Consider the following 22413-nt stretch of genomic DNA (forward strand, 5'->3'; position numbering starts at 1 on the left):
ATTTTCTGGTAACGAAGTCATAAGGGGAATACAGGTCTGTCTTGATGGAACATCACTATTTATTTTTAACATGAAAATTGTACAGCTTTGGGGGTCTTTTAATCTGTTCTTGTTTTCATATGATAACTGTGAAGGCTTTTGAATAGTGGGTTTGGAACTTCAAGGAGGTGGAGAAGGGTGTTATGATGAACCCAGCATGAAGGATACAGGGTTGACGGGCTGCTTTCTCACTGCACGAAACAGAAGTGTCTTCAGCTGCTCTATTATGGAAATGATGAGGTTTATCAGTTTTAATGTTCTTTGTTCAGTGAGGTGTGGAACTTCTGATCCACAGTGATAAGTTACTTCATGTACCTGCAGGCTGCCTGTGTCTCACTGTTATCAGTAAATTCCTCTGCTGTGTACAGTTCTGTTTGAATATAATATTCCTTCATAAGCCTTTTTCTTCTGTTAAAAGCTTTGTGACTATCAAGTCATCGGTGTCCAGCTTGGCTGTGAGGTTTCGGTCATGGAACAGAAATTCCTGAAGAGTATAAAGCCATTCAGAAAGGGGGGCTGGCAATGAGGCGAAGCAGCTCCGTGTTTTGGGGTGGGATGCTTGGCCTGGGGCTTGAATCTCTACATTTGGAGTAAACAAGGAGGAAGTGGGGGGTGAGGAATGTCTGAGGCTAGATGTGCAGTGGTCTATTTATAACTGACTCCTGCTTCCTCTGCACTCTACATTGCTTTGGTAATTGCAGGCAATTGAAAGCTAGAAACTTTGAGTTTCTTTCTTCAGCTCAATTGATGTTCATCTCTTGAATAGCACACTTGGCTAAATTTTGCCCAGTGGAGCAGTCTGACACAGGAAAAGCTGTGTCCCATCATGTATTTTTAGCACCTCCATTTGATGTTAACATCTGAAACCTGCTTGGGATGTAATGGAGCTGGTTCAGATCTACTTTTAAGACTGGCCAAATTGAATGAGTTGTTATTAAGTACCTTTCTGTGCTGGTGCCATGTGTGTACCTATGATGACTCGCAGCATTTCAGCATTCAGCTTCGTGCTGTGCAGGGCTGGGGTCTCGACTGTATCAGACCTGAGGCACGTGAAGCGCAGGGGTGTGAAGGGATGCGCTTCCTGGCAGCATCCTGTGGGTCAGTGGCATGGGAAGCAGCAGCAAACTGCACCCTGTGAGTGGATGGAAGCGTGTGCCGAGGAAAAGCAGGAAGCAGATTGTGAGAATGGGCAAGGTGAAAACTGGGCTCTGCCTTTTGCTTTTCATTGTATTAGCTAGGTGTTGGACATGAAAACCAGTGTGACTTCAGTAGAGCTGGAGGCTCAGCTGTTCTTGATAAATCTGAACAAGTTTAGAGGGCTAAATTTAGTACATATTTCATGTCTTGCTGAGTCCATGAAACCCGTCTGCTGTTGATTGCACATTTCATAATGTCCTGCTTAAGTATCATACCAAGCTCACCTGTTGAGTTCTCCATGGTACTTTCACTATATAAGGGTTGACAGGGGGAAAACTGTAGCAGCTGTGATTTATCTGCCCACTTCCTCATGAAATCACTTGTAATGAACACTGAAAAGCTGAGACTGAAGATGACTGCTTGGATTGGAAGCTGTTAGCAGTACTATTTTGGGCTCTGTTACTTGCAGTTACTGACTTATCTGTTCCTTTGTGATGCATCTTGTTTATTAATTTGTAAATTCTGAGGCATGTGCAGATATTTAATATGTGGAAGTGAAACATTTGATTGTCTTATTTAGATTCTTGCAAGTCAAGTAACTGACAATAAGGATGAGCAGGAAACCCTCCTGTTTTCATTCAGTTAATGGAGTTAATTGCCTTGCTGATGTGAGAGCAGTTGATGTACCTTCCCTGAAGGGCATGAGACAAAGAGGAGACAGCTTGTCAAATCTATAGCTGCTGCAGAAAAGGAGGGGGGAGCTCTTAATGTGCAGAGTGGAGAGATTAAACAGTGATCACTAGGCATTAGGAAAGATGCTCTCTGACACAGTGAAGGAAGGACTGAAGTGCAGGTCTCCTTGGGCACTCTACCCTTCCTTCAGTGGAGCTCTTGAGAGGTATTAGAACACCAGGCTATAGGTGATGCTGTGTGGGGCTCCCTCTCTGCATGACTTCTGAAGTCCCTTTTAGCCCCACTGTGGGGTTCTTGAGATACTGCAAGTTGCTCTTCTCTGAACTGTGTACATGTACAAGTGCACATGGTAGCCCTTCTTGTGCTCTGTGAAGTCCTTAGTTCATCACAGCCCTATGGAGCATGTATAGGAGAATGTATTTGTTGGTCAGAATGGAAGTATCCATGATGAAGAGGAGAGAAAGCGAAGACACAGTGACAAGACAACTATCCAGGCAGTTTTGTGTGGCACACAGAGGGGCTAGAAGGAGATGGCTGAAGGCAGCCTAATATGAGAAACCATCCGAAATCATTCATTTTGGAATGAGGATAGGGACCTGCTGTGTGTGGCTTTAGTTTTAGGCCTAGGAGACAGAGCAAAGAATGAGGAAAACGGAAGAGGTTTGATCCTCAAGGTCTCCTTTAGGATGAGAGCAGCTTAACCAGACAGTCTTGGAGCACTGTACATGCAATGCCAACAACCTGATTGAAATGCTACAGTGAGATGGTACATGAATAACTCTAAACATCTTTAACAGGTACGACTCTAATTGCAAACAAAGGTATTTTTTCCGTATTCCCCCAAATGCATTTGATCCAGCCTTTCATTGCAATCCCTTAGTAGATCAATAGTGTACTGTAAGCTCACTTGCTTTTCTGTTCTCTTACACAGCTGAACACAGACTGGAACAAATACGATGACAGGTTAATGAAAGCAGCCGAAAGGGGAGATGTGGAAAAGGTTTCATCAATCCTGGCCAAAAAAGGAGTCAGTCCCACCAAACTGGATGTGGAGGGGAGATCTGCGTAAGTAACTCCCAGTGCTCTAATAACGGTGCTGGGAAGCTGCTGAAGGCTATTCAGTTCCTAAATCTTGCTGCTGCTCTAAAGCCTCTTCTTTTAATACATAAACCTGTGTAGTACATCGTGTTAGATTAGAATCTCATCCAGATTGGAATACCAGGTAGCCAGAATGTGACATTCTCATAAACGGTCCTCACTTCAACAAGAAGATGAGTATTTAAATACTTGCTCTTGCCAGATTTGAATATTAAGGAGACATGGAAGGCATATTGGTTTTTCTTCTGGGTCTCTGATTCAATGGTTACTTCTCAGGAAAGCTATCTTGTTCCTTAAAGTAGTATCTGCAAGACTCTTGGCTGGATTTGGGTGCTGTCCAGAGTTGGGTTTGTACTGTGTAATGATTTCAGTGCACAGCTCTGATTTTCCTGGTTAATATTGCCGTGTTTGTGTGCAAACCAGATGGGTTTCAGCAAGGTATTTTCTATTTGCAGATTCCATGTTGTAGCATCAAAGGGAAACCTGGATTGCTTGAACACTATCCTTATTCATGGAGTTGATATCACAGCCACAGATGCTGCAGGTAGGCTTCCTTTTGCATCCCAGCGCAGCTTGCAACAGTTCTTGGCTTGGTTTTCACTTTGGAGTAGAATTAAGCTGAGCTTTGGGATAGAGTGTTTTCCTCCTTTCTGTAGCAATGGTAATGACTCATGGCTGAGCTTCTAGGAAACTGTCATGTCCTGTCCTGTAAGTTATTGAGCTCTGCTGCATTCATGAACTTGGGGTTTGTGCTGCTCTAGGTATGTTCTTCTCCAGACTCACTTGTGAGATGAGCATTTCTGCTTCAGAATCACAGTATATGAACAGTTCTAAATGAATTTTTGTTCATTTAAATACTAAGTGTATTTCACTGAGCCTTGTGAAGTGCTGTACACATTGAGGATTGGAGCTAAATGATGTGGTAGGTGTTTGGGCACCCATACTGAGCCCTCCAAAATCCAGAGCGTGGCTGTGCTACATTCCTTTGGGATTTGCATGTGTGGTATCGGAGTTTGGGTGAAGGTCTTGGGGAAGAGGTAATTAAAAAGGTGCTAATTTTGCCTTGGATTATTTAACATGGCTAATGAATATTCTCCTATTTTAAGCTCCAATAGCTGAAATAACCCAGCCTGCTCCTTTCATATGACAGATCAGCTTTGTAAATGCTTATGTGGAGTCATTTACAGTACTTTGAGATTAATTTCATTATAGAACTTGACTCCTTGGTTGCAGTTTCTCTAAAGCAAGAGAAGACTGTAAAAAATCAAGTAAATAGGGAAGAGATGACCTGGCTATAGCAATGACAGAGCTGAGGGAGGGCACAGGGACTGTTGTAGCTGAAATGATAATGCTTTAGTGACGTACAAATGAACGTCTTATGAATGATTGTTCCAAAGTTAGCAATGGACTTCCTGAGAAGCAGCACAGGCATGTTGAACTGTGTGTGGTGTTTCTAAATGCATGTTAACACAGATCCCGAGTTGATGCTGATTTCTGTTTTCAGGTAGAAACGCACTGCACCTCGCTGCGAAGTACGGGCACGCTTTATGTTTGCAGAAGCTGTTGCAGGTACTGGAAATACAACTTCTCTGGTTTTATTCTTGAGAGGGGAAAAGGTGCTCTTAATACACTTCATTAATGAAACAATACTGGGAGGCTGCTTTAGGTTTGTGTGATATTTGTGTTTATCTGCATTTATTCCTGGTCAGTTTGTGCTCATTTGAATCTTCAGCTTTTAATGTGCTCTTCTTACCTTGTGTTTGTATGATGCATGTCTCTGTGCAGATATAAATGGCACATTCTCTGTGGAGTGCCAGAGCTAGTAGTGATATTGGTAGTGAAGGAGTCATGACGAGTAGTGGGAAATCTTAGCCAGAGATTTTGAAACAGAGAATATCTGAAAGTGTTTGTGAAAAGTCACTGTGGGATTGTGCATATTCTTTGCATGGTCTTAATTCTACAACTCTTGATCAATGTGATGAGAGCACGGAAGTGCATGTACCCATGGCTTTTTCTTTCGTGTATGTCACTGTATTTGTAAACTACAAACACATTTTCTTCAATTGCTCTTTAATGCTTTAATTCAAACCTCAAAACATTTAATGTTTTGGAAGTGCAGTCTGAATCCTAATGGATAACTGGGGTTGCTTATTTTAACAGTACAACTGTCCAACGGAGAATGTGGATCTCCAAGGAAGAACTGCTCTGCATGATGCAGGTAAAAGGTTTTGCTTTTCTGGTAACTGTAGTATGAAACCTAGCTTGAATGAAGGAATTAATTTTCAGGTGGGTCAGATTCTTATCTTTTAGTTGTGACTGTAGTAGGAGAAAATGCTGTCATTATATTTGTCCTCACTAGCAGCCTCTTAATGGTTTTAACGGGTTGTAGATCTGAGTCTCTTCTGGAGCCCATGAATTGTCTAGTAAAATCTCAAGTATCCTGAGCAGTGTTATAGAGCAATGATGTTAATAGGTTGAGATACCTCTACTCTGCATTCGCACTGTGCTATGCAGAGTCTTGAACGGTCGTGTTTGTTTTCTTTAACATGCTTTTGAGATGGTTGTGAGAGGACCCAGTCACAGAGCCATGTCATGCTTTAAGTTGGTTGCATGAATTTTTGTGAAGCAGATACACCCATGGAGGTGTTTGGGGTTTCACAAAGGCTGCTTTCAGCAATGTAACCTACTCTTTTCTTTTTCTCTCGAAAGCTATGTCGGACTGTTCCTCAAGCATACAACTACTGTGTGATCACGGGGCCTCAGTGAATTCAAAAGACGGAGTAAGTTGTGACTAATAAATGTTGCATTCTCCTGCACAAACCCTATTGGAATTCTTGTGCTTTCCCTCCTTCTCTTAGTACTTTTGCCTTTCTTCAGGATGGGAGGACACCGCTAGTGCTGGCCACTCAGATGTGTCGTCCCACGGTTTGTCAGCTTCTGCTAGACAGAGGAGCAGATGTAAATGCCAGGGACAAACAGAACAGGTAATGCATGCAGGGGCTTGTCAGAGCGCCCGCTGACATTTAAAGGGTAATAAAAAGCTGTCACTTGGCTTTCAGGCTGCGGAATAAATATGCTAAATTCAGTGGAAAAGAGCCTGCGTTTTAGTTCCAAAGTACATGTGCCAGTTCAATAATGCAGAGAAGCATGGCTTTATTTCGCTGCTTATTCTTGCATCCTAAATACATACAGGCTTGTGCTTGCCAGCAGAGGAACTGCACTTGGTTGTTTTAAGGGTTTGTCTGTCCAAAGCTGTATCTTACACCTTTTGGGATCAACATACAGAATGGGTCATGACAAAGGTGGCATTCTGACAAGACGTACTTGAGTCTCATTGGAGCTCCAAAGGGACCTAAGGACCTTGAAATGTTTAACTTCTGTGTTCATGGAGAAGGGGCCAGGGGAAGGATTTTCTATTTGTAGCTGCTACGTCTGCCAGTTGTTCTCTGGGAGGGTGACTGCCTGGTGGCCAGTGGACACGAGGCTGCTGTGGGACAAAGCATGGATACTTGCACTGTGTGCTCTGAAGCTGGCAAGTTATTTTTAAGGCATTGCCAGGGCTCTCAAGCTGCACTTGGCCCACCCTGAACTTTGTCTAAACTTCTTGTCTTGTTTGTTGAGTCTATTGAGATTTCTATCTAAATAGAGAGGAAGCCAAAGTCATATGAGTTCAAAACACTGGGTGGCTCTCCCACAGGCTGTAGGTTTATGTTGGGTTTCATCAAAATACTTCTATTACAGTGGGTTTTGGTTGCTTTTTAACATATTTATCCATTAACAAAATAACTTCTTAAAGATTAGTTTCCTCTCTTGATAGAGAAGAGATTCCTTGACTCAAGCTTCTGTGATTAGACAGAAGTGTATGATGGATTCTTTCTGTGATTGCTCTGTTAAAGCACAAGCACCCGAGTCTCTGAACGCGCTCTTTCTCCCCATCCTCAGGACTGCCTTAATGTTAGGCTGTGAATATGGCTGCAGGGATGCAGTGGAAGTGTTGCTCAGAAATGGTGCGGATGTTAGTTTGACTGATGGCCTTGGTCATGACTGTGCTTACTATGCCAGGATTGGGGACAATATTGACATTTTGGCTTTAATAAAAGCTGCCGTTGAGGATTCCAGCAAAGGTACGAACACGTGGCTGCAGCAGCTTTTTGTTGTCCTTTCATTTGAATTGTGTATCTTCCCACTGCTATGTCTTCAGGAGCTATGGTTTTGGAGGGCAGCCGTAGTCCTTTGAACGCACAGGTGATACCCTGCCTGTTTGGGAGGGGAAAGAAGGCTTTGGGGTTTTGTTTTTAGTAAAGCTTTTAAGGTAAATGCAGGCTGTGATGCGCTGAGGTATTAACAGTGCTTGAACCTGGCATTGCAGTATTGATCATAGGAGTTATTTAGGCTCACCTGTAGAAGAACTTTGCACTTGTGAATGTTTCCATGTTGGTTTAATTGGGTTGCTGGTGAATCTAATTATTGAAATGATCAAAAATAGGTAGAATTAGCTTGAAAGTGTTGCAGGAGCCTGAAATGCGTATTTTAACTGCCTACTTTTGTGGTGCTTTTTTAGGAAGAGATACCATGAAGAAGGGGCAGCCCGAACAAAAGGTAAGGCTGCTTGTACTAAATGTCTCTAAGGCAGTATATTCCTGGGGTTGCTGAGAGGGTGATTAAGATCGTGCTGTGATGCAAAACTAGTTCAGTGGTTTTTGAGTTCATAACTTCGTCTGTAGCTGGGAAGATTCCCACTGTAATCAGCTGGGGTGGCTATTTCTGTTTGAGAAATATGTGATGATGTGCATATTTGGGATTAGAGTTTTGACAAGCATCCCATTTTCTGTCTGGATGAGATCATGAGTGACCTCTTGCTGAGAAGCAATCTGTCCAAATGCAAATGCTGGTAATAGTGCCCCCCCAGCAGGAGCTGGGATGGAGGCAGAGCTCACTGTACCCAGAAATGGATGTCTGCAGAACGCAACAGGAATGTAAATTAATACTTTACTGTTGCAATAACAGATTACTAATGTGCCACAGAAGTGGAATCGGCTGCATGCGCAGGAGGAGGTGAATGTCAAGCTGTATCAGAAGGAACATAACGCTCAGGTAAGTGAGAAGGATTTCTCTGACTTGCATATTCCCATGTGCATAATGAACCAGACACACTAAAGACAAGATGTGCTTGTAAGGAGAGCATTAGTGATTCCATTAAAGGTCATATATATTGCTGTTTACTTAAAACTTAATTGCACAACTGTGTAATGTGGCAATTGTGCAGATAAGCTGTTAACTTCAGGAAAAACATACCTGTTTGTGTAATAAATAGTTGCAAGTCTCTTCATGTCTTAACTTTTCCTGACTCTTAACCTTCTGTCTACTTCCACCTGTAGTGAAATCAGAATTGTAAGCCAGGAAGGCTTATTTTTTAACATTCTCAATGCATCTCACTAAAAATAACCTGTTATAATGGTTCTACCAAGGGTATTGATTTTTCTCATCTCATTACTGTGTCATTACAGTTCTCAGAAAGGTAAACAACGTTTTAAGCTCTGGGGAACAAACCACTGAGAAATAGAGGCCTGCATTCTGAAATGCTTTGTAATTAAAGGATAAAGATCTCTAAAGGCAACTTCTCTGCTTTGAGCTAAAGTAGTTGCCCCAGTTAAGGTGGCGCTTATCAGGCAAGAGTTAAAGAGGCTTTGTTGTTTGCATGTGAGCACTGGACTGACTGATGGGGCACACACCTACCACTTTCACATGCTGGGTTTGTTACCTGTTACTAGGGTGGTTCTTGGGGTTGTTTGGAACAATTAGCACACTGGAGGGTTGCTGTGCTTCATGCTGGTTGAGGCTTTTTCATCACACCTTTGGCTGCAGCACCTGGGTTTCAGGAACTGTTTTAACATCAGCTATTTTTACTTGTTAACAGACAGCAGATAAGCAGTCTGAGTGCTGTCAGCATCAAATGTAATCTTGCTCTGCTCATACTTTCAAAGCCTGTATGTACCCTTACAAGAGAATGATTTATCTGGAGCTTGTGCATATGTAAACCTTCAGAATGAACCAGACCTGGAGTAAGGCCCCAAAAGCATTAGGGGACTCACTAGGCAAGGCTTGATGTCTCTAGTGACTGTTCAATCTGCTGGTTCAGATTCTTTGGTTTTCCCAGGGTGTGTAGTGTGGTCGTGTGGTGCCTTGTTTTAATTTTATATCTTTACTTCTAAGGAATTGGAGTTAGAAAATCAAGATTTGAAAGATCGAATGAGAGAAGCGCAAGAGGAGCAAAGGATGCTGCTGGATAGAATCAGTGGGCTACAACTGCAGCTGAGTGAGGTAAGCCTAGTGTTGGAATGGAGGGCTGTAATAGCTACCCAGTGCTGACAGGGGAGGCTGCTAGAAGTAGAAAGGAAAGCACACGTGACTGGGATGTGGTCTTCACTGCTTTCCCGTGAATCATTTCTATGTGTCACTGTCGTCTTCTTCTGCTGCAAAAGCCTTTGGTCTTGTAATAATAATCAACATCTGAGGATTCAGGATCTGACCTGTTACAATGTCATTCAGTGGTGCTCGTAAATGTGAGCAATAACATTTATGGCTGTACGTATGCAGCATAATGTGAACTGTGAGGTGCTCTGGCCAGTTGTAATGGAGAGCAAACTTCACCTCCGCAACTAAATGTAGGTGGTGTGTTACACTTTATCATAGCTGCTTCTCATTTTACAGCTCTTGCTTTAAGTGGAAACAAGAGACAAGTCTTTAATTGGTAAAAACAGAAACAAAGGTTTTCAATAGGGGATTTCTCACCCACATTCGATTTTAAAAAAGTTCCCTCCTCTTAAAGGCACAAATTTGACAGTAGAATTAAGGAAGAAAATAAAACCAAGGGCTTTTTTCCTCTTTGGGGAGGCTCACACTTGTTTCCCTCATTGTATTTTTGTAGAGGTACGCTTTAAGAGGGTGCAGCTTCCCCTCAATGTAGCACACAGATAGAATATTTCTTACTGGAAGAATATTTCTTACTGGAATCATCTTATCTGAACTGTTCTTCTAAACATTTCCTCAATAAAATGAACTCCTTTATACTCGCTTTCCAAAATCAACAAACTTCTACTGACAAACTGCTCTCTTCTGCCTCAGTAGTGTATGATCTAGATATCTGAAGATAGTCCAGTTGTCTTGTATGCACGTCAAGAGACATTGCTCTGTCAAAGACTCTGAACTTCTGTTTGTCCTCTCTTCCAGAGCTTAGATGGTAAAGCAAAGGGGAACAGTCAGAAATGTGAGGCATTAAAACTGGGGTAGATTTGTCAGCTGCTGAACTGTGTTTGAGCCCCTTATACCTCATTGCAGAAATGATTTGTGGGGGGATTTTCTTTGTTATTTTTGCAGGAGCAAATGTTTGCAGATGATCTTGAGAATGAGGTACGATATCACCTGCAAGCGATAGTCTCTTCCCTACTTCCAGTTCTATCGCATTTAACTGATGGTACATGAAACTATAGAGAAAAGCAAAGCTATCTGTAAATGCTAAATGAAATATCCACTGGTACGTGCTCAGCTTATACAGCTGCACAGCACTTCTGTTACTACAAATAATATATGTAATCCCTATGGCACCTTTAAAGCAGACTTAATAGTATAAATGTCTTTAGTGACTTTCAGTAATGCAAGGTTAATAAATGTAAGTTAAACAGTAGCAAATAATGGTGCTTTATTCCCTTGACTCATTGTTCAAGACTCCTCTTGTGGAGGAGCAGTGGAAGAACTTCAGAATCAAACATTTAAGAATCCTTTTCAGTGCTGGTCTTGGTTGAAGTTCTCCCTAAACCTTATAAAAGTTGCTTAGTTGCTTGAGTTCTTATCAATCTGTCTCTCCTCGTGGCTTTGGCTACTTGGCATTCTCTCCTTCTCTTTCAGAAGGATGAGCTGAAGAAAATCCTAACCGCCAAGGAAAAACAGCAGGAGGAAAGTTTAAGGACTATTGAAGCTCTCAAAGCTAAACTCAAGTATTATGAAGTATGTGAATTGATTTGAAATGTAATACAGCAATTGGTATTTATTGTAGTAAATACTTAAGCAACTGTTGAAAGGCTTAAGTGGTTATCTCCTTATAAAAGCTTCCCTGCCCTTTAATCCCTAGTTTAACATAGAGTAAAACTTTGAAATGAGTTTTCAGCTTTAATTTTGTGTTTCTTTGTGTTTGCTTTTAGGTTGATTTTGTGGGATCTGGGAGTAACTTTGCTAACAGTAAGTATTTAGTTATTAAATCTTGCCATGTGTGATGCAGTGTTAGCATATAGATAAAGGGTGTGCTTTTCCTGTTCTCTCTTCCTTTTGTTGGTCTTAACTATAGCCAAGCACAAGCTGTGTGTCCACACTTGAGACCTCAGAATCCAGTCAGCTTCAGCTGGGCATGCACATGAGGCACTATCGATCAGTCTTGCTTAGGAGTGACTGGTCTTGTGAAATGTGCATTTTAACTGCTGCATCTTCTGATAACATGAAAAACAAGCTGAGCAGGACCTGTGCTCCCAGCTGAGCTCCTCTGTCTGTCCTTCACGTCTTAAACAACACTCGTGTCTAGCTTAGGACAAGAAAACGATGGTCTTTTGTGTCCAACTTGGTCACAGGCCTGTCTTGCACCTGTGTAACTTAAAAATGTCACTTAACCTGTCCTGAGCCACGGTGAGAGCTGTTTGCCTGCCTGTCAGGAAGGGTCATTCATTTGGAGTGCAAGGGGATGCTCTTCCCTGGTGTTCATGGTGCTTTTCATGACTGTTCTGCGGAAGGTTTTACTGAGCCCGTTACAGTCCCACTGAACAGAATAAAAGGAGGAAGGAAAATCATAGTTTCTGTGACTGTGTTACAGTTTTTAACCAGAGACTAAATGGTGTTTGCTTTGAAAACCTAGGAAAAGAAGATTTATTGCTTAAACAAGGACAAGTGTTTGCGGGGGAATCACAGGTAATAAATATATTGCTGCTTGAGTGAGTTCTAAGATATTTGTGCTTGGGAAAGCTAAATGTAGTTATAAATGTCTGTATATTAACCTTTGCTTTGGAATACAACGTTTCCCTTAGTACTTGCTTGGTTACGTTTAAGTGCTGGTGCCCTCTAGAGCTACACATGTGACATAGCCCTGAGTGCTGGGTGCTGAATGGTCTGTGACGAGCATCCTTACAACTCAATCACACTGCCGGACCAACAGTGTAAAGGGCAATTGGTTTTCACCTCCATAATTCTTCTTGTCTACTTTTAATTCAGTTAAAATTCAGGAAACTTGATGTTCCTGCCAGCTCTGCAACAATTTCCTGACAACTTTGGTGGCTGATAGCTAGCTACCTTGTAAAGCAGCAATTCAGTTATAAACAAGATCCATCAGACCCTGACAGTGAGTCATACATGACAGGGACTGGTCCTAACTGACAGGCTGTTCTTACACTTGAGTGATGCTTTTGGAGGTGAGTGATGGCTGGAAATAAAGCTGTACATCCTGGGCTTTCTCACTGGGTCTCACTGACAGATATTTTTGATGTTCTGCTGCTGACACAGAGAAATCCAGTCTTTTCTGCTGTGTTTCACATAAGGTTATCCCTGTGGTCTTGGGATTTCTTTATCTTTAACTCAAGTTTAAAATGAGTTGATGCGTAATTCTTCACATAAAAAGAAAGGAAAAAGGGGGTGGGTGGGTGCAAAAAGCCAACTGACCCAAAAACCCCAAACCATGTCCCAGGGAGGAATTAAGCTGCTTTAAGCTAGTCTAAGCCAAGCTTCCAGCCTGCCTGACAGCTGCATGGTACTTTTTGGCCCTTGGAACATGAACAAGTGGTGGGTGGTAATGCAAACCACCTAACGGGAGGGCAAAGCTGCATTGTGAGAGATCCCTTCCTGGATGGTAAATTACATGAGTGTGTCCCTCAGTGTTTTTAGAGAGAAGTTTCCATCAACCATGAGTGTCTGTTCTAATTCCTTTTAAAATTATTCTCCCATGCTTGAGGGCCGGGGGAAATCCCTTCATAAATGAAATTTCTTCTAGCAGATGGGTGAATAAATATGAAGAATATAAGAAGGAAAAGGAAATGAATACACTACGCCTGAACTTTAGTGTCGGTGGGTCTGGTGGTTGGGAAATGGTAATGTAGGGCTCTGTTAAAGATTTTCACTGTTAAAAGCTGAAATACACATGTTCTGTAATATGGGCAACAATAGAGGAGCGTGTTCCTAAGGAAAAAAGAAATCTCAGGGCTGTTTTATGCTCATCTCACCATGGCTTTAAGACAGTTATGTACGTGGCTTGTGTAAACGTGTATCCGTTTTGTGCCAATTCATCTTCAGTCCAGGTCGATGCTGAGACCCCTGGAGCTCTCCCTGCCTAACCAGTCACCCACTTCAGAGAAGGAAACTTTAAAGAAGGAACTTGACAACGTGAGGACCTGCTATGGTGCCGCAAAGGAAGAAATCAGCAAACTGCAGCGAGAGCTGTCTCACAAGGTATCGGAGTGTAAAGCTTTGGCATCAGAGTGTGAAAGAACCAAGGCGGAATCTGACGGACAGATAAAACAGCTGGAGGATGCTTTAAAAGATGTGCAGAAAAGAATGTTTGACTCGGAAGGCAAAGTTAAGCAAATGCAGGCGCACTTTCTTGCTCTGAAAGATCACCTGACGAACGAAGCTGCTTTGGGAAACAGTAAGCTAACAGAGGAGCTGAAGGAGCAGTTGAAAGAAATGAAAGGCAAGTATGAAGGAGCCTCTGCTGAAGTGGGAAAACTGAGGAACCAGATTAAGCAGAACGAACTGCTGGTGGCGGAATTCAAGAGAGATGAAGGCAGGCTGGTGGAGGAAAATAAAAGGTTGCAGAAGGAACTTGTGAAGTTGGAGATGGAACGAGATAAAAGGGGAAGAAATGTCACGGAGTTAGAAGGGCAGCTCAAAGAAACAGCGGCAAAGTTGGCCCACTCGGTAACTTCAGAGACATTTGAAAACATGAAGAGTTTGCTATCGACCGAAGTGAATGTGAAAGCAAGGAGGTTAGCAGAGATGGAAGGAGAGCATGGCAAACTGCAGGCAGAGATTCTGCTTCTGAAGAGGGAATCCGAGAGTCAGAAAGCGAAACTGGCTCAGCACGTAAAGCCGGAGGAGCATGAGCAAATGAGGAGGGGGTTCGAGAAGAAAAATGAAGAGCTTGGGAAGGCAGTTTCTGAATTGTCACAGAAGAACCAGGCTCTGCAGAAGGAGCTTGAAAGAGTGCAGGCTGATAACAAGGTATTTAAGCAACAAATCCAAATGCTAAAAACTGAACTGAAAAGCCAGAATGTGCCTTTAAAAATCCATGAGGAATTGAAGAAAACAAACGATCTGGCCGTCAGTGACCTGACCAGAAAGCTTTTTGAACTAACAAAGAAGTACAATGAAAGCAAAGCAGAAGCTGAAAAGTTGCTGGCAGAGAAGAACAACTTAAATGAGAACATGAGCCACTTCCAAGCTGTGTACCTGTCTCCAGAGCAGCACAAAAGAGAGGTGGAAGCTTTAAAATGCAGCGGTATGGAGCTGGAAAAGCAGCTTGCTGAGCTTCAGAAAAAATATGATGCTGAACAAGGCAAAGTGTGCAAGCTGGTCTCTGAAAACACAGCCCTGAGAGAGACTCCCGGGGATCAGTATGTGTTGGCTACAACACATGAAGAGGTTAAAACAGCCTTGAATAACACCCTCGAAAAAACCAGTAAGGAGCTGTCAGATCTAAAGGGAAAAATGGAAGAGGTAAAGCAAGAACTCCAGAGGGTGAATGAAGAAAATGGAACCTTGAAGAATAAGGTAAAACTCTTACAGAATCAACTGCAAACAGAGTGTATAAGTTTGAAAGACCATGAAACTGCAGTGACTGCTTTAAATAAAAGCATGCAAGAGCTTCAAGAGAACAACGCTGCAGTTAGGGCTGAGTATAAGAGGGGTCAAGAAGAAATTTTACAGTTGCATGCAGAAATTGAAGCCCAGAAGAAGGAACTTGACACAATTCAAGAGTGCATTAAGTCCAGATATGCCCCAGTTGCCTCCTTTGAAGATCGAGAACAAAGCTTTGAAGCCACAGTGAAAGAACTAAAAGCACAGTTGGAGGAACAGGCGCTGAAGTACAGAGAAATGGAGGAGGAAAACCTGAAGTGCAAAGAGGAGAATGAGAAGCTCAGAACCGGTGTTCTGTCCATCCAGAGTGACTTGCAGCAGAACTACATCCTGGCTGAGAAATCCCATGAAATGGAGAAAATGTTCACAAGCAAAATGGAGGAGCTGAATGAGCAATTGAGGGACTTGCTGCAGGAATACACAGGTGAGAAAGAGAAGGATGAGCTGCAGGAGAGCACCGAGCAGCCCATGACCGTCCAGGCTGGGCATCTTTCAGCAGAGCAGATTGAAGCCTTGAAGAATGCTCTTGGCCACACTGTAGAGGATCTGAGGGAAGCCCTCAGAAGTAAGAAGGAATGTTATGACAAAGAAACACTAAAAGTAGGACAACTGCAGCAGGAATTGTCAGGTCTAAAAGAGTCTTCAATCCCTTTGGTAGAATATACCCAAATGAAGGAAACATTAGAACAAGAAATTGTAGCAATGCAAACCAGCTTGAGAGAAAAAGAAGAAGAAAACCAAGTGAAAAGCAAGGAAATCTCGAAGCTGCAGTCGGAGGTGCAGCTTACTCAACAAGCTTTAACAGACCTGCAGAGGAAAGAAGTGATTGACGTGTCGGAATACGAATCCATGAAGAGTACTCTGGAGGCCCAGATTAACAGCGTAGCTGAAAGCTTGTCCAATATGAGTAGAAAGTATGAGGAAGCATGTGAGGAGGCTTTGCAAGCTAAAAAGAGTGAGCTTTCTTTAAAGGATGAGAAGGAATTGCTTCAGTTACGGAGCTGCAGTATTGAGCAAGAAATCAAAGACCAGAAAGAAAGGTGTGATAAATCATTGACAACAATTATGGACTTGCAGAAGAGAATACAGGAATCTGCAAAGCAGGTGGAAGCCAAGGATAACAAGGTGGGATATGGCAGTTAAGCTCTGGATGCTTTCAGTTTAGGGGTAAGGAACTAGACAGCAAATGCAGCTACTTTAGTGTTCGAGCATGACTGTGTGTGCTGAGCATTAAGTACATGGTGGTGTGGGTGTATCTGATGGTGGTCTGAATACCTAGATGGAGCCAAAAAGAAGGCTGGAGAAGGGCTTTGGCCAAGGGCCTGTAGGGACAGGCCAAGGGGAATGGCTTTAACCTGCCCGAGGGGAGACTGAGCTGAGCTCTTAGGCAGAAGCTCTTCCCTGTGAGGGTGCTGAGGCGCTGGCACAGGGTGCCCAGAGAAGCTGTGGCTGCCCCATCCCTGGCAGTGCTCAAGGCCAGGTTGGACACAGGGGCTTGGAGCAAGCTGCTCCAGTGGAAGGGGTCCCTGCCTGTGGCAGGGGTTGGGACTGGATGAGCTTTAAGGTCCCTTCCAACCCAAACCAGGCTGGGATTCATCAGACTTCAAAGAGTGTTAAAAAATATTGGTTTTTGTAAGTGATACATCCTTAAATTAGGGGTTTTTTTTGTGTGTTTTTTTCTTTCTCTTAAAGATTACAGAGCTGCTTAATGATGTGGAGCGGTTAAAACAAGCTCTTAATGGCTTGTCTCAACTTACATACACCACTGGGATTCCCTCAAAGAGGCAGAATCAGCAGGTTGAAATGCTCCAGAACCAGGTGAAAACACTGCAGCAGCAGCTTGCTGTAAGTAATCCTGTTCTCACGAGTTTTGTTCTTTTTTCTCCTCCTTGCTTCCCTCTAAATCTTCTGCTTCTTTCTCCCCATTGGATTTGCACCATTTGGGAACTTTTCCAGGTAAAAAGGACACAGACAATTTGGAATCTGTGCTCATGAGCTACGCTGCTGTAGTTTGTGCCAAGAGCATTTCCATATGCAAGTTCCACGCTCATATTTTCTTACAAAGCCCACCAGCCATGTATATTCTCACTGCAAAAGAAAGTGAGGCGGTCCTTCCTTAATGGATTTGATTCCATGTTCCCTTGCCTGCAAACACAGAAGGGTGTTGCTTATCATTAAGTGTACTAACAGTAAATGGGAATACTTCAAGCGCTGCGACTGCACACAAACACGTTTGTGGCCCCTGTGACTTCAGTAAAGCTCCTAATGAAAGCTGTTCCTGTGAGCAAGGTTAGTTGTAAATCTGTGCAGAAGCAAGATGTGTCTTTAACAGTGTTTGTGAGGTTGACCTCACGAATGAGGCGAAGCATTCTTATATTGGGTGGTTTAAAACAAACAGCTAATGCTGTTGGTGAAACAAGTTTTCACCCTGGCGCCTGTGCTTACCATGCTAGATCAGTCTGCCTCTGCCAGCCTTCAGCAAAACTGCCTTGCTGCAAATCAGCAGTAACAAAAGTAAAGCAGTGACTTTCTTCTTGATTAATGGAGGGGATACAGCTAACTTTAACCTTGATATTCTGCTTCGGCTAGTCTGTAAGTACACAAATCCAAGCTCCCAAAGTTGGCAAGAGGCAAGAGTAAATGTTAAAAGAACTCAATGACTTCACCTCTTCTTCCTCTCTTCTTTTTATAGGATGCTAAAAGGCAGCATCAAGAGGTAGTTTCTGTTTATCGGACCCATCTTCTCAGTGCTGTACAGGTATGATAGTCCCAGGGTCAGATTGGTTTACTGTCATCTCAGCATAAGAGGTTCTTGAGACCCACTTCTAGCTGCCATACTGGAAGACCTCAAACGTCTTCAAGTACCTGTTTTGATGTTGAGAGTTTTAATTTAGAATGAACTGATCCAACAAAAGCAAACACACCCCACAGCTCTAGACTTGGGCGATCTTCTTACTACTCTTTGTCTGTGTGTAACTCTATATAACCATAACCTGCTTTGAAGGGTGGTGGTGTCTGGTGGTGTGAGCCTGTTATTTAGTTCTGCATCATCCCAGGTAATGCTGGAGACAAGTCCAGTAGAAGCTGGAAACCTAGTGCAGGCTTACCCAGTGGCTCTCACTGAGCAAAGAGCTGATCAACTCATTCCAGTCTTATGACTCCAGATACTTGAGCATGCAAAAGAGGGAGTGCTCCCACAGCAGCAGGCTGTGGCGTCCAGAGGATAGGAACAGTGATTTCTTCCCCACATCATATTTTCATGGAGGAAACTGCTGTGTCAAAGAGGCAGCTCCTTCTTGTTTGAGGGGAAAAATAAAAGTATTCTTAAAGTACTGCAGGTTTTCCCAGTGAGTGGTGAAAATGCAGCAATGATTTAAGTCTTTTGGGTGATTTTGAAGAATCTCCTAATGTTAGTGACGGATAGTTGACACTTTATGGGATTTTAATTGTTCTTTTAACTGTTTGCTTGCTCCAGGGTCACATGGATGAAGATGTCCAAGCTGCTTTACTACAGATCATTCGGATGAGGCAGGGACTTGTTTGCTGACATGTTAGTGCCATTGCTCGTGAAGGCTGCTGCATTGTAGGAGTGCTGTGGTTATGGGAGTGATAACCTTCATGAGGTTTATATAGTTATGATAATATAGCTGCAATTAGGACCTCCAAATATGAAACAACTTACAAAGCTGAAACATTTTCTTCATATAAAATGGTAAAATAGGGCTACTGAGTTTCAGATCTGACACTTATTAGATTAATAAAAGATGTAGAGCATCTTTTAAAGCTGGTATACAAGCTGACTGTCAAAATGATGACATGGTAGTTAAATCCTTTTAATGTCTGATTGACCACTTATTAAAGCAGGGCCTATACTCATAAACCTGTTTATCCTTGAACTCTCATGGTATGGTTAAAACATAAACTGGCTTCAAATGAGTTTGGCTGAGTATAATAGCTGTACATATCCTTTAATGATTAAGAGAAAGTGGCTGTTTTGTCACATAAGCTGATCAGGACATACTACAACATGTTTAGTGAGTCAGCTGCAAAGGTAAAGGAAAGGTGTTTAGGTCTATGTTGTAACTTGGCTGGCCAAGTTACAGACTTTATATTTAACTATAAGCTTAAGCTGTAGTGCCTTTTGCTTATTGCAACATTTAAAATCAGGTTTTCCATCAAAACACTAACTTCTATGTTTGCCTCCTCTTCCCCCCAGGATTTTTCAGGAATGCTTTGTAATATTGATTACTGTAGACTAAAGCAGTGGGACTGGAGTGGCATGGTTTGTAGAGCAGCATTTTGAGCTAAACTCAATAGTCCTGCTCCTCTATAATTTCATTCTTCATTAGGCTGATGGGTGCAGACTGAGCAGCTCCTGAAGCTGCACACTAATCAGGTATTGGATTTTCAAACACTATCTCCTGGCAGTTTAAGGTATTTTCCTCTTAGCTGTAAATTGTGTACTATAATCTTATTTATGGGGAAAGATGCAAATAGTAAGGATTAATCGAAGGAGAATTTTGATCTGTTTGGAATCTACCTATTAAGCCTGACAGGGCTTTGTTTTTAACTGAAGGATAATGTTCCCATAAGTAAGTTTTGTGAAAGAGAACATGAAATTTGGGACTATTCAAAGGAAGTAACTGGAAGACAAGCCCAGTAAGGTTTGTGATTCTAATAGAGCGAAGAGCGTAAGGGCTGTTGGTAGTTGTGTTAACCTCAGTCTGTGGTTGAAAGCATTTGCTTATAACCAGCAAGTTAGGAACCTGGCATCCTGATGCAGAAGAGAGAAACCTCTTCCATGTTCCTGAGAAGTGAGGACCTAAGTCAGAGCGTGGAGTTCTCTGTTTTGCAGTGACTGAGCTTCCCCCCAAGCTGTGGGCTTAGGTCCCATTGTTTTAGTGGTGTTATGTTTGTTTCCTTTTTTATCCCTTTTTGGGCAGAGTCTTAAGGAATTGAAGAGACAGCTGCCACATGGAGGAGGATGCAGACATAAGGATGAACGTGCAGGGCAGTTTTTATTATATAAATACACTTAATATATTTACTAAATATGTGTCTGTAGTTAAACAGATCTACCGCTGCTTTCCTTTAATTTCTTAGAGGGCTATTACAGAAAACATCTCAGTATATGTGTTACTTTTTAGCCAAATTCTTTTATGATTGCATTACTTGAAACTCTTATTCGAGAGCCTTTGTTTTGATATACTAACTCCGGCGTATTTTGATACTGTATGGTCCTTCTCGAGGGAGTTCTATCTATGTTTTTCTAAATTTCTCCCTTCCTGCATCATCAATAAAGTGTTTTCTTCTTTTTCTTCTTGTAGTGGTCAGTTCTGTCGAAGGTAAAGAAATGCAGTCTGGGTAGTGAAGGGTCTTGAACGCACTCGAGTGCTCCCAAATTCCAGGTAACACGTTTGGGGTGTAGATGTCCACTCCGGGGTTATTGGGTTTTTCTGTTTCCAGAGCTTCATAGTTTCACAGAATCCCAGGTTGAAGGGATGACCCAGACTGGATGTCCCAGCTGTACCCTGTACAGCTGAACCTTAACAGTGTCCGGTGCTGGGGAGTCACCTCTTCCCTGGGGAGATTATTCCAATGGTGATTGTTCTCAGTGTGAAGCTGTGAACTTTGCATGAAGGTGATGGTAAAGCCTGGGCCGTGAAGCTCCCATGGCAGTGATAATCCATGTGCTTGGTAAAAACATCCGTGAGGCATCTCCTCCCTAGTGAGGAAGCTTTCAGTACTTGTGCATTCATGGACAAACATCACTGATAATGGAAGGAAGAAAGGAGAGGAGGGCACAAGATTGTCAAATGTAAATGAAATGCATCCAAGAGGTTTAAGGGATTTTAGGAGCTGCTCCGTGCCCCAGTAAAGCAGCATCAATAAGGTAATGCAGCCCATAACTGATTGTGGGCACAATGTTCCTATTATGCAATACCACTTTTTATAGCGAGTATGGGACTTCCTTTCAGGTTTGGAGTAGCAGCCTTTGGAATCTCTCTGCATCCTGGGGAGTTCAGAGGGATTACTGCTTCTTTTTCTTAATCTAATGCCTGCATTGCTCTGCCAACTCAGAAAATTAACTTTTAATAGAAAAAACATACATGTAATTGTGGCAGCTATTACATCAGAAGGATTTTGCATTAAGTGCAAAAGACTGTGAGCATTTAAGGGCCATTAAGTTGTGAAGCTTTCTCTTGTTGGACTCGGAGCCTTCAAGCCAGCCCTCCGCTGTGAAGGGTATTTATTTTTACATTTGCAGGGGATGCTGGATGATGGGAAGGGAATACATTTGAAAGGAAAATAGGACATGAAAATGTGAAGGTTTTCCACTCGCTGAACAGCTAGTTTTATTTCATAATAATTAGTTTTACACTTCATTAAATGTTGGGATTTGTGCTTATGTGCTCGTAGGATACAGTGGGGAAGACTTTAAACGTTCTCAGCAGGGCATCAACTTAGTTTTATAATGTAATGGGGGCAGTGCAGGGTAAGATGGGATCTTGCTCTCATCTTGAGGGTCAGGTGTAGTGTAAGAATTATTCTGGGTGCAAAGATACTTCTGGTTGGTGTCTTTCTTGCCATGCTACTTGCTGGGCTTTGGTTGTGTAAGATGCTGGCTTACATACCCATGAACAAACTTGCAGATGGTGAGTATAGACTAAGAAAAGTCACAGTGTGATCTGGTTAGGGCAGACTTGGACAAGTAGCTTTGTCTTCAAGCGGCCTTGAGCTTTACGGGTAGGGACACCTGTGCCTTTGGGTTAGGGAAGCTCTCTCTAAACATCACAGCTGTGAAGAAGGGGTGATCTGACCATGTGGGTGTAGTCCAACTGCTGAATTCCTCTGAAATAAGCAAGGATGGCAGAGGTGAAGTCAGCAAGAATTCCCTAGGGAGAGGTAGGAATGTGGGAGGAAGAGAAGTGCCAGCTGTGGGGTACCGGGATAAAAACCTCTGCAGAATGTGAGGATTGAGCTTCAGGGAAACAGCCAAAGCTGGCTTGGTTTTTATTTGTGTGTGTATAGGAGGCCAAGGACTTAAAAGGAGCACTTGCTGCAAGCAAGAACAATAGCCAGGTTTTTAGAAGAAAAGGGTTGAGAAATACCCATTAAGTATTTATGGGCCTGGCTTGAACTCATGCAACTGGAACACATTCCAGTTGGTGAGCTGTTATGGGGATATACTGGAAATAGCAGGATGGGTGCTGAGGTATGATATTAAAGCTCCCAGAGCATGGCCTAAAATCAGAGGGAGCAGTGTCCTCTAGGCTGGAGAGCTACAGCAGGGAGAGAAAGAGCTGTCTGTGGGTGGACTCGGTTCCATCCCAGCCTGAAAAGCTCTAATTTTAGCTGAGGAAAGCATTCACAGGCACTTGGCCTTCCCTGCTCCGACTGCTTGTGTGCAATCACAGCCCGGAGAAGCTTGTGAAGATGCTGATTGCTGGTGGTGCTGGTGGTTGGGAGACACCAAGAGACCCGTCAAGTGGTATTTAAGTAGTTGGCAGCCTCCATCTCTTGGAGCAGGGCGCAGTGTTGGCTCGTCAGTGAGGAAAT

At 42.7% G+C, this 22413-nt stretch overlaps 1 protein-coding gene across 1 annotated transcript in view; it reads left to right on the forward strand.

Annotated features, from left to right (window-relative positions):
* The window catches only part of UACA (uveal autoantigen with coiled-coil domains and ankyrin repeats), a 31641-nt gene extending 11468 nt beyond the window's left edge, over window positions 1-20173 (forward strand). The window contains exons 2-19 of the mRNA XM_061446499.1: window positions 2801-2934; window positions 3423-3511; window positions 4472-4536; window positions 5128-5185; window positions 5677-5747; window positions 5845-5951; window positions 6910-7091; window positions 7529-7566; window positions 7975-8061; window positions 9181-9288; window positions 10345-10377; window positions 10873-10971; window positions 11166-11202; window positions 11867-11919; window positions 13291-15978; window positions 16546-16698; window positions 17546-17611; window positions 18329-20173. Coding sequence (XP_061302483.1) covers window positions 2801-2934; window positions 3423-3511; window positions 4472-4536; window positions 5128-5185; window positions 5677-5747; window positions 5845-5951; window positions 6910-7091; window positions 7529-7566; window positions 7975-8061; window positions 9181-9288; window positions 10345-10377; window positions 10873-10971; window positions 11166-11202; window positions 11867-11919; window positions 13291-15978; window positions 16546-16698; window positions 17546-17611; window positions 18329-18400 — 4140 coding nt within the window. The 3' untranslated portion in view covers window positions 18401-20173. The remainder of the gene's footprint in view (window positions 1-2800; window positions 2935-3422; window positions 3512-4471; window positions 4537-5127; window positions 5186-5676; window positions 5748-5844; window positions 5952-6909; window positions 7092-7528; window positions 7567-7974; window positions 8062-9180; window positions 9289-10344; window positions 10378-10872; window positions 10972-11165; window positions 11203-11866; window positions 11920-13290; window positions 15979-16545; window positions 16699-17545; window positions 17612-18328) is intronic.
* Window positions 20174-22413: the final 2240 nt, after the last annotated feature.

The sequence above is a fragment of the Pezoporus flaviventris genome, unplaced genomic scaffold, assembly GCF_033815535.1.
Source record: "Pezoporus flaviventris isolate CSIRO_AGI_PZ_B2104156 unplaced genomic scaffold, CSIRO_AGI_Pfla_v1 ptg000006l, whole genome shotgun sequence".
NCBI lineage: Eukaryota > Metazoa > Chordata > Aves > Psittaciformes > Psittacidae > Pezoporus > Pezoporus flaviventris.